General features: G+C 54.2%; 2 protein-coding genes across 7 annotated transcripts in view; one reads left to right on the top strand and one right to left on the bottom strand.

Moving 5' to 3' along the window:
- Positions 1 to 186: 186 nt before the first annotated feature.
- IZUMO4 (IZUMO family member 4) lies at positions 187 to 3,255 on the top strand. Of its 3 annotated transcripts, none has more exons than XR_011567576.1 (9): positions 187 to 410; positions 498 to 578; positions 708 to 779; positions 1,598 to 1,624; positions 1,722 to 1,797; positions 1,947 to 1,994; positions 2,079 to 2,137; positions 2,430 to 2,447; positions 2,918 to 2,990. XR_011567576.1 is itself a non-coding variant. In XM_019964544.2 (9 exons), the coding sequence occupies exons 1-9, from the start codon at positions 197 to 199 to the stop codon at positions 3,006 to 3,008; spliced, it is 642 nt and encodes a 213-aa protein (XP_019820103.2). In that variant the 5' UTR covers positions 187 to 196; the 3' UTR covers positions 3,009 to 3,255. The 3 variants fall into 3 exon arrangements, 2 of the variants coding, with proteins under 2 accessions (XP_019820103.2, XP_070649284.1); XM_019964544.2 differs by having other exon boundaries at positions 2,079 to 2,093; positions 2,918 to 3,255; XM_070793183.1 differs by lacking the exons at positions 2,079 to 2,137; positions 2,430 to 2,447 and having other exon boundaries at positions 2,918 to 3,255.
- Positions 3,256 to 4,738: 1,483 nt separating this feature from the next.
- The window catches only part of AP3D1 (adaptor related protein complex 3 subunit delta 1), a 33,584-nt gene continuing 28,268 nt past the window's right edge, over positions 4,739 to 10,054 (bottom strand). For all 4 annotated transcript variants that reach the window (XM_070793182.1, XM_019964543.2, XM_070793181.1 and 1 more), the window contains exon 32: positions 4,739 to 5,852. In XM_070793182.1, coding sequence (XP_070649283.1) covers positions 5,757 to 5,852 — 96 coding nt within the window. In that variant the 3' untranslated portion in view covers positions 4,739 to 5,756. The remainder of the gene's footprint in view (positions 5,853 to 10,054) is intronic.

Below are 10,054 nucleotides of genomic sequence, written 5' to 3'. Positions count from 1 at the left end.
GTTGCCCGTTACAGGGGCGAGGCCTACGCCGCGGGCGGGGCAGGGTCGTGGCCCTCCTGAGAGGGCGCCGTTGGTTGGTGCGCGGCGGAGGGGCGTGGCACGGGGGCGCCGTTGGTTGGTGCGCGGCGGACGAGGGAGCGGCGCGGGAGGCGCCGTCGGTTGGTCGGCGGCCGGGGGGGGCGGGCGGGGGCGGGCCATGGCCCTGCTGCTGTGCCTGGGCCTGACAGCAGCGCTGGCCCGCGGCTGCTTGCACTGCCATGGTAACTTCTCGGATAAGTTTTCCTTCTACCGCCATCACGTGAACCTCAAGTCCTGGTGGGTGGGCGACATCCCCGTGTCGGGCTCTCTGCTGAGCGACTGGAGCCAGGACACAATGAAGGAGCTGCACCTGGCCATCCCTGCGGAGATCAGTGAGTGCGGGGGTCCCGCACGGGCGGAGCCCCCGGCCCGGCCAGACCCTGGACCCAGGTAGCTTACACACCTTCTCCCGCCCCCAGCCCGGGAGAAGCTGAACCAAGTGGCGAACGCCGTGTACCAGAGGATGGATCAACTGTACCAGGGAAAGATGTACTTCCCGGGTGAGGGGCCCACCGCCGCGGGCTGGAAAATGAGGCAGAGCCCAACCGCCCCCAGACATTTAAAGTCCACCCACCGCCTGAGTCTGACCGCCGAAGGCTGACAGCCCCCTCTCCTCCTCCTCTTATCAGGGTATTTCCCCAACGAGCTGCGAGCTATCTTCCGGGAGCAGGTGCACCTCATCCAGAATGCCATCATCGAAAGTGAGCAAAGGAGAGGGCTGGCGGGACAGCGGGGAGGATGCTGCCCAAGGCCTGAGGACCCAGGGCCATGGGAGTATTTCAGTCTCCTTACAGGCCAGAGTCTGGTCAGGGTGTGGCTCAGACTGCAGTAATGTGAACAGGGAGCCTGGCATGGTGCAGCCAGGTGTCAGGACTCAGAAAGGCCATGGGGGTTGGGGGGAGAAGGGCCGCTCTCTGCAGGAGTAACAGTTTCATCCAGTGGGCACCAACAGGACACCTTGATGGATAAATCCCACCTATCCCTGCCACATCCCCTGTGGGTCCCTGGAGGCCTCAGAGCTTTGCTGCCACCCTCCCATCTGGTTTGCTCCATCCCAGGCTGGGGCCGGGGACTCCCTGGTGGCTCAGTGGTAAAAAACCCACCTGCCAATGCAGGAGACACTGGTTTGATCCCTGGGTTGGGAAGAACCCCCTGGAGAAGGAAATGTCAACCCACTCCAGTATTCTTGCTTGGAGAAACCCTGGAGCCTAGCATGCTACAGTCCATGGGGTCACAAAGAGTCGGACATGACTTCGTGACTGAACGACAACAAACAATGGGAATTCCCTGGTGGTCCAATGACTAAGACTTCGTGCTTCTAACGCAGGGGGCCCAGATTAGATTCCTGGTCACGAACTGTATCCCATATACTGCAGCGCAGACAACAAGTCTGCGGCTCACCTAAGTGGCCAATGGACAGGGGCTGAACCTTGGGCAACCTGGGAGGCGGGGGCTGGGGAGGAACAGGGGAACAGGCCAAGCCTAATAAGGCACCATCTGTGCCCTTGCCCTACCACAGGCCGCATCGACTGTCAGCGTCACTGTGGTGAGTGAGCCTTGGTCCTGGCTGTGGGGTGCCACAGCAGCTGGGGCCTCCAAGGCTGAGGGTGAGGGGAGCCCGCAGCACCTCTGGTGTGTTGCAGGCATCTTCCAGTACGAGACTATCTCCTGCACCAACTGCACGGATTCGCACGTCGTCTGCTTTGGCTACAACTGCGAGTAGGGCTAAGGCGCGGGCAGTTGCTTGTGCTGAGGGGCCCCTGCCCACAGGGTCCCAGGGTCTCCCTGAAGGGGCCCCTCATCACCCGGGTAAGGGGGAGGGGAGCCCTGCAGCTGGCCCCTGAGTGTCCACGCCCATGTTCCCACAGGTCGTCAGCGCAGTGGGAGAAAGCAGTGCAGGGCCTCCTCCAGTACATGTGAGTGGGGGCAGCTGGGCACAGGGTGAGGGGATCCTGATTGAGGCCACTTGGCCCCTGACTCCAAAATTGTTGTCATTGTAGAAATAAGTGGCACAAGTAAGTCCCCTCTACCCAAGGGCAATGTGCATGTGCCCTCACCGGTAAGTATGTGTCCAGGCAGCCACAGGAGACAAGCACCTGGCCCTGGTGTTGGGGACCGAGCCTCTACCTCCCAGGGTCTCTGAGCTCAGCTGGCACAAGGGCGCACATCCTGGTTTGGGGGTCCCCACAGACCCAGGTCCTACCCCTGCCCCAGGTGGGTGGCAGGGCTGTGGTTAGAGCTGGTGAGGGCACCCCTGGTGAATATGTGCCCCCATGGAAGGGCCTGAGGACCACAGGCACAGCCTTACCCCCAAAGCTTGGAACTAACCAGGGCCCTGTCATGTGTTTCAGAATGGACACCAATACAAGGTAAGGTCCCCCCAGGCCCATCTTCCTGGGAGCGTGGACTTTTCCAGGTCAGTGGGGGCAGACAGGGCGTCGTATGGGATGGGTGCAGCCAGGCAGGATGTCACCTAGGCAATCACATCCATGCTATCACGCCATGAATAAACATGAGCTCCCCTCCTCCTCGCCTGGAGGTACAGAACCACTCCAGACTTGTGAGTGACCCAGTTGGGGGAAGCTGCAGGGACCCGGGCGGGCTCTGCCTAAACCAGAGGTCAAAACCCCAGCACCCCCGGCCCTGCCCTGCTCCCTTCACAGACCCCATCATGAGTCTTGGGTGTGTGACCCCACTGGTGTCCAAGCCCAGCTCGAGGGTCTGTCTGGGGCCCTGCTACCTGCCCCCTTTGGGACGAGGGGCCTGGGCCCCAGCAGAGGCCCGCCGGGGAAGACGAGGCAGGGCAGGAGAAGCACTGGGGTGCCCCATCTCCTTGCAGCTTGATATCACCAAGCTTCACATGTCTGGAGCCCCCACACCTGGCCAACCTGACTCTGGAAAACGCCTCCGAGTGCCTGACACAGCACTGAGGGCGGCCCGGCCGGCCAGACCCGTCCCGCCACGGTGCGGGGCCAGAACTCCACTGGACCGGCTTGGCCAGACCCTGTGGAACAGGCCTACTGCTGCCTGGGGGCCCCACCTGCCTTGGAGCCCTGGGCCAGGCCAGGCTGGGGCCGGGAGGAGGGGATGGGAGATAGATGACTTTGTATATAGCACAGCGTAGATGCGGGCAGGATTGCAGCCATGTGATGGAATGATTAAATATCCCTGATGTTTCTCCTCCTGGAGCTGTCCTTGTCGGGGCGGTGGGCTGGGACCCAAGCGAGGTGTGTGCCAGGTGCAGGGGGTGCTACCCAGGGACCTGGAATGTCCAGTGGTTAAGAATCCGCCTGCCAATTGAGGGGATAACCATTATATCCCTGATCAGGGAACTAGAGCCCACAGGCCGCACAGCAACTAAGCCCACGTGCTGCAACTACTGAAGCCTGCATGCCCTAGGGTGCATGCACCGCAACTAGAGTAGCCTGTGCACAGCAACAAAGAACCAGCACAGGAAAAGAAAAAAGTACCTGGCGGGCCGCACACAACCAGCCTTCAGGGCGATTGGCTCTTTGGATGACTCAAAGGGAGGCTGTTTGGTAAAAACCAGGGCCAGCCTCGGTGCGTCCTGGGGCTCCTGTCACATCAGCTGCACCATGGCATCTGCTGTCACCACCATGGCCTGGCTTCTTTCTCAGATGCCCCACGTGGGCTGTGAAAGGACAGGCCCAAACTGGCTCAATCCAGGGCTCAGCTTTGGTCCAGCAGATGGGAGGGGATGGAAGCACACCATGGCAAGTCTGGCAGTTCTTGGGAGTCCTGGGCTGGGCCCTTCCTGGCCTGGGTGGCTGCCAACCTCCCTACTCAGGTAAGGGGCCTCCGCTTGGGGAGGAGGTGCCTTCCAGCCGAGGTTTCACTGATGGACTGCTGGCCTCCACTTGCCCAGGAGCACTGAGGTCAGGGGGCTGGTGAGTGGAAGACTGGGGAACTCTCAGACGCCCAGGACCTGAGCTGGGCCCACACACTGTAGCAGGATGGGCCAATGACCCAGGGGCCACCCGAGGGGCCTTTGTGCAGGGCTCTGCAACTGCCCCGGTTTTGGGTTTCAGGTTACAGGTGATCTGGGCTGTCTGCTGACACAAACCTCCATCCACGTGGCATCAGTAAAGCTGTCAGGAACATAGGGAATTGAAACAGTGGCAGGGCCTCCCTTTCAGCATCTGCTCCTGCCAATCCCTGGGGCTCTGGGCCCCCACACACTGTGTCCGGACCCCTGACCCTGCCCTCTTCTCATTGTGTGCTGCCAAGATTAGAAACGAGGGGTTCAACTTTAACACAACTTTCATTGGACTTAAACTTCAGTGATATTTCCACTCATCCTGCACAACTTTTACCAGAGGGGTTCCCTGGAAAGGGACAGCAGTTGCTAGGCCCCATGGAGTCCTGTGAGGGGATGGGTATCAGATGTCTCCTTGCTGTTACCGCTGGGGCCCAGGAGCCCAGAGGACCACACCCCTCCGGAGGGGACAAGAGGTACAGGCAGAAGGGCAGGGGCGCCCTAGCTTTACAATGCAACCTGCACAAGGGTGCCCTGTGGCCCCCTCTGACCCCTAGGTGCTGCAAGACTGTCGAGAGGTCTGGCTGTATGCTGACCCCCCCAACACTGGGGAAGAATCCCCTACTCGGGGCATACGTTGCCAAAGGCAAGAGACCCAATGGATAAATGCCTGTTTCGCAAGTTTATTGGATCATCTTGACACAAAATCATTACAGCAGCATGATATGTCTCTCCTTTACACGGGAATGTCGATAGCAAATAAATTCTTATATAACACATCATACAATTTAGAGATTCTAGAATCACTGCACAGGATTCTGTAATAGGTTACTCTACATGCTAAAGTGACAGTTTTCATCAAAAGAAGTTAAAATGTCATTGAGGACCATCATGTTTGAGGAAAGTTCAGTCTCACGGGGGTGGGCTGGGGTCCCCCCCTGCCCCTGAGGTGCATCTCAGGGGCCCAGCCACCCCCGGACCCACGTGCTTCCCAGCAAGGAAACAGGGCCAGGCCCAGGCCCTTCCACAGGTGCAGACACAGACCTGCAGAGCATCCAGTGATGACAGGAGAGCCAGAGCTGTAGCTCTCCACCACTCACCGCAACACGCAGCTGGGCACGGAGGCCAAGGCCCTGGACCCCGCTGGGCACTCCCCTCAGCAGACACACAGGACACGGTGGTAGAACAAACAGGATGTGATGGACGGCAGCCTGCAAGACTCTGCCCCATAGTGTGTCCTGGGGAGGAAGTGCCCCTAGGCGTGGGGTGAAGAGGAATGTCTCCCCCAAGCAGCTGGCCTGGCCTCCACCCCTAGGGCCTGCGGGCAGCAATCTGGGAACTCATGGGACTCGGACGACTTGACAGAAGCGGGACGCGCCGCTCCGTCCGGTCCCCATCCAGCCCCCGCCAGGTCCTGGCCTCGATAGCGGTCACGCTCACCCTCAGGCAGCCCCCATAGCCACAGGCACAGTCCGCTCCAGCCAGAAGAGCCCTGGCTGGCTTGGGGACTGGCAAGGGCTGCTCGCTAGAGAGTAGAGAGAAGCAAAGTAAAAAAGATGACAAGGTAAATCAACGCAACGTGAACTGCGAGGTCTACACAGTGGACGATGGTGGACTTGGTCAACGCCTGGCTGGACCCAGTGTGTGCAGCACACGGCCGCCCTCCTGTGGGAGGCGGCACTCAGCACGTGGCCAGCGTCTCCTTCATTTCCTCCAGCAGGTTGCTCAGCAGCGTTGGGTCGCTGCACTTCCCATCCACCGACACTGACTTTTCGCCCTGTGAGGGAAACAACAGCCGGCACTCAAGAGATGCCACCCTCTGGACATCCTCTCCCACTTCGGGGTGCTCTGATAACCCTCTCCTATTCTGGGGTGCTTTGATAACCAAGAAGAGGGGCTCCAGGTAGGACGGAGCAGGCACACCACACCCCGTATCTCCCACACCCCATGGGAGGAGCTGCAGGACCTGGAGAGGCCAGAACCGCAGGGGCTCAGGACTGATGCTCTGGCAAAGGCAGGGATCCCAGCCCCTCAGGGGCACAGGGAACAGCTGAGTGCAGCACCAGATGTCCTGCAGATGGAATCTGAGTGCCAACCTTCTCCACAGGTGTGAAGAAGGCCCACAGTCTCCAATTCAAAACTTCCAAAATCGGCACTCCAAGACCACGGAAATCTTAGCTCACGTGGAAAAGACAACCCACAAATACCCACGGAGAAGAGGTGGATGTCAGAATCACCTTGAAAGGCTTTAGTGACTCCAAGAACCTCCCATCAGCAATCACATACATTCCTGAAGCAAGCAGAACACAACATCTCAGCAAAGAAAAGGAAGAAATAAAGATCAACCCAGGGAACTTCTAGACTGGAATATACCAGCTGCACACAACAGAACTTACATGACAGAAAACTCTATGACCCTGACAAGAGATTAATGGAAATGATCCAATCTGAACAGTGGAAAGGAGGTGGAGATGGGTGAAGTAGCAAAGATTCACATCACTGGGACCCGAGACAGAGAAGACAGAGAAAGCAGTGCTGAAAAGGTACTTAAAATCATAGCTGAGAACTGAGTTGTGCAAAAGACAGAAATGCACAGATCAGCACATTCAACAGACTCCACACCATTAACAGGAGCTAGGTCCCTTTCCAGGGAACCCCTCTGGTAAAGGCTGTGCAGGATGAGTGGAAATAACACTAGAAAGTTTAAGTCCAGTGAAAGCACACCTGGACCCCTCATTTTTTTTTTTTTTTCCATTAGAACTTCTTAAAGCCATTTCCCTTAAATATTTAAAGAATTTAATGGTAAGGTTTTTAAGTTATAAAATAAAAATCCCTTTTGAATTTTCTGATGTACAAAAAGAGACAGAGATGAACCATTGTGACCACAGAATCAGTTTGTTATGCTGAATATTCATGAATCCCTCATTTCTCATCTCGGCAGCACACGATGAGAAAAGGGCAGGGTCAGGGGTCCAGACACAGTGTGCAGGGCCCAGAGCCCCAGGGATTGGCAGGAGCAGATGCTGGAAGGGAGGCCCTGCTGCTGTTTCAGTTCCCTACATTCCCGACAGCTTTACTGACGCCACGTGGATTGAGGGTTGTGTCAGCAGACAGCCCAGATCAAGGAAGTCAATACCAAGACATGTCACAAACTGCTAAAACCAAGAACAAAGGAAAACCTGAAACAGCCAGGGGGAAACAGTGCATTTTTTAGTTAAGGGAAAACATTCCTTGTTGGAAACTGAGACACCAAAAGGAAATGGCCTAGTTTTGAAGTACTGTGTGAGAAAAAAAAAAGCAAAGCAAAAATTCTATACCCAGCAAAAACAGTCTTGACAAACAGTAAAACAAAGAATGATCGGATGAAGGAAACTGAGAGAACTCATACAGCCAAAAGACCTGATCTAAAGTTCTTTAGATGGAGAAAATGAGGCAGAAGACAGAGTGGAATGTGAGCAGTGAAAGCGACAGAAACGGCAGGCACGCGGGTGAGCAGATGAGGCCGTCTTGTCTCCTGAGGTCTCTGGAATCTGTAAAGCTGTAACACACTGAAGAAAAGGTGCCTTCAGTGTCTGCAGAAGCAAAACCTGAGACCACCTCCTGTATGGGGGGAGGGTCAAGGGCTAAGCAAGTGTCAGGTTCCACCTGAGCTCCAAGTAGACTGTGAACACCAAGGGTGGGGATGTAGTCCCCAGAGCTCCAGACACACAGAGACTCTGTTAACATATAAACATGGACACTGGTAATGCTCACATACGCCACAGAAGGCGAAAGCAGAAGGATGAAAGAAAAAACACAGGGAACAAACTAACTGCAAGACAAACCCCAAAATACCAGTAATACTTTAAGCACAATGCTCTGAACAATACAACTGAAAGAGACTGACAGAATGAATAAGGACACGGTATCCATGAGAAATCCTTTTCAATACAAGGATAAAGGCAGGTTTACCACAAAGGATTTGCCACATAAGCACAGACCAAATGACAGAAAGAGGGCTTCCCTGGTAGCTCAGTGGTAAAGAATCTGCCTGCCAATACAGGGGACATGGGTTCCATCCCTGGTCTGGAAAGATCCCACATGCTGTGGGGCAATCAAGCCCATGTGCCACAACTAGAGAATGGCCCATGCAGCAACAAAGACCCAGCAGTGCTATAAGTAAGTAAATAAATGTGAAGTGAAAGTCCCTCAGTCGTGTCTGATTCTGTGACCCCATGGACTGTACAGTCTATGGAATTCTCCAAGCCGGAATATTCGAGTGGGTAGACTTTCCCTTTTCCAGGGGATCTTCCCAACAGAGGGATCAAACCTAGGTCTCCCACATTGCAGGAGGATTCTTTACCAGCTCAGCTGCAAGGGAAGCCCAAGAATACTGGAATGTAGGTAAGCCTATCCCTTTTTCCAGGAGATCTTCCCAACCCAGGAATCCAACCGGGATCTCCTATACATTGCAGGCAGATTCTTTCCAATTGACCTATCAGGGAAGCCCAAGTAAATAAATAAATGTTATTAAAACACACACACACACACAGAATGGCTGTACTGACACCAAACAAAGTGGACTTCAGAGCAAAGACACAGCCAGCACAGGACAGAGACGAACACACCAACTAGTGAGGGGATCCACTCGCCCAGACTCATGATTCTAATGGTCCACAGTCGTAACGGACCATTAATAGACCATTAATGGACCATTCTAATGGTCCACAGCTGACCACCACTGGCTTCATGTTCCTTGCTCACTCATGGAGGACTGGCATAGAGAAAATATGCAAGGATCCAGAAGAATCAAAAACACAGTCAACCAGCAGGATCTGGGTGACATACGTATCGCAGGAACACCTACAGAACAGCTGTCCACGCGGACCATACCCAGGACAGAGCTCCAGTCTCAGCACCTTTCGGAGGCCTGAGAGGTCACACCAGAAACCAAGGCCAGGAAGCAACAGGGAACTCTCCCAATGCTTAGAAATAAGTCCACAGGTCAGTGAGGAGGTAGTGATAGAAATTAGGAAATATTTGGAACTGTATACACATGAAAATGAATCACAAAAACCTGTGGGGTTCAGCTAAAGAAGTATGTAGAGAAAAGTTCCTAACTTAATTAAAGACTTTATTAGAAAAGACAGGCCTGTTGGAAAGGTCTAAGTTTTCACCTTATATATTTGTAAAAGAGCAAAATAAACCCAAAGCAAGCAGAAATAAGGAGATATGCAGCAATATTCAGTAAAATTAATTATTTTTTTTTGGCTACACCTCATTGCTTGTGGGGACTTCCCAAGTGGCTCAGTGGTCAAGAACCCACCTGCCAAAGCAGGAGACACAGGAGACCTGAGTTCAATCCCTGGGTCAGGAAGATCCCCTGGAGAAGGAAATGGCAACTCACTCCAGCATTCTTGCCTGGAGAATCCCAGGACAGAGGAGCCTCATGGGCTGCAGCCCAGGGGGTTGCAAAGAGCAGAACACAACTGATCACATATGCATTGAATTGCCATTGCTTGTGGGATCTGTTCCCCAACCAGGAATCAAACCCAAGTCCCTGGCAGTGGAAGTGCAGAGTTCTAACCATTGGACCTCCAAGGAATTCCCCAACCCTTCAAAAAAATTGGTTATTAAATTGATCTTTCAAAATGGATAAATAAGCCTTCTGGCCAAGATAACCAAGAAAAAGGAGAGGAGACAATTACCAATATCAGGAATGAAAGCTTATCACCACTGATCCCTCAGATACTAAAAGGAAAAGAAAAGAACCAGATGACTTGATCCACCATCACCTCCATAATCCAGATGAAACCAACCACTTCTTTGAAGACTACAAACTACTGAAACTCACACAGTAAGAAACAGACAAAGCAAGGAACCCTAAAAGTACCAAAGAAAGAAACTGAGGATTTCCCTCGTGGTCCAGTGGATAAGGATCCACCTGCCAATACAGAGAACACAGATTCCATCCCTGGTCTGGGAAGATCCCACATGCTG

The sequence above is a fragment of the Bos indicus genome, chromosome 7 (genome assembly GCF_029378745.1).
Source record: "Bos indicus isolate NIAB-ARS_2022 breed Sahiwal x Tharparkar chromosome 7, NIAB-ARS_B.indTharparkar_mat_pri_1.0, whole genome shotgun sequence".
NCBI lineage: Eukaryota > Metazoa > Chordata > Mammalia > Artiodactyla > Bovidae > Bos > Bos indicus.
Note: the sequence above shows the minus strand (reverse complement) of the source record. Positions and strands in the feature narration are given on the sequence as shown.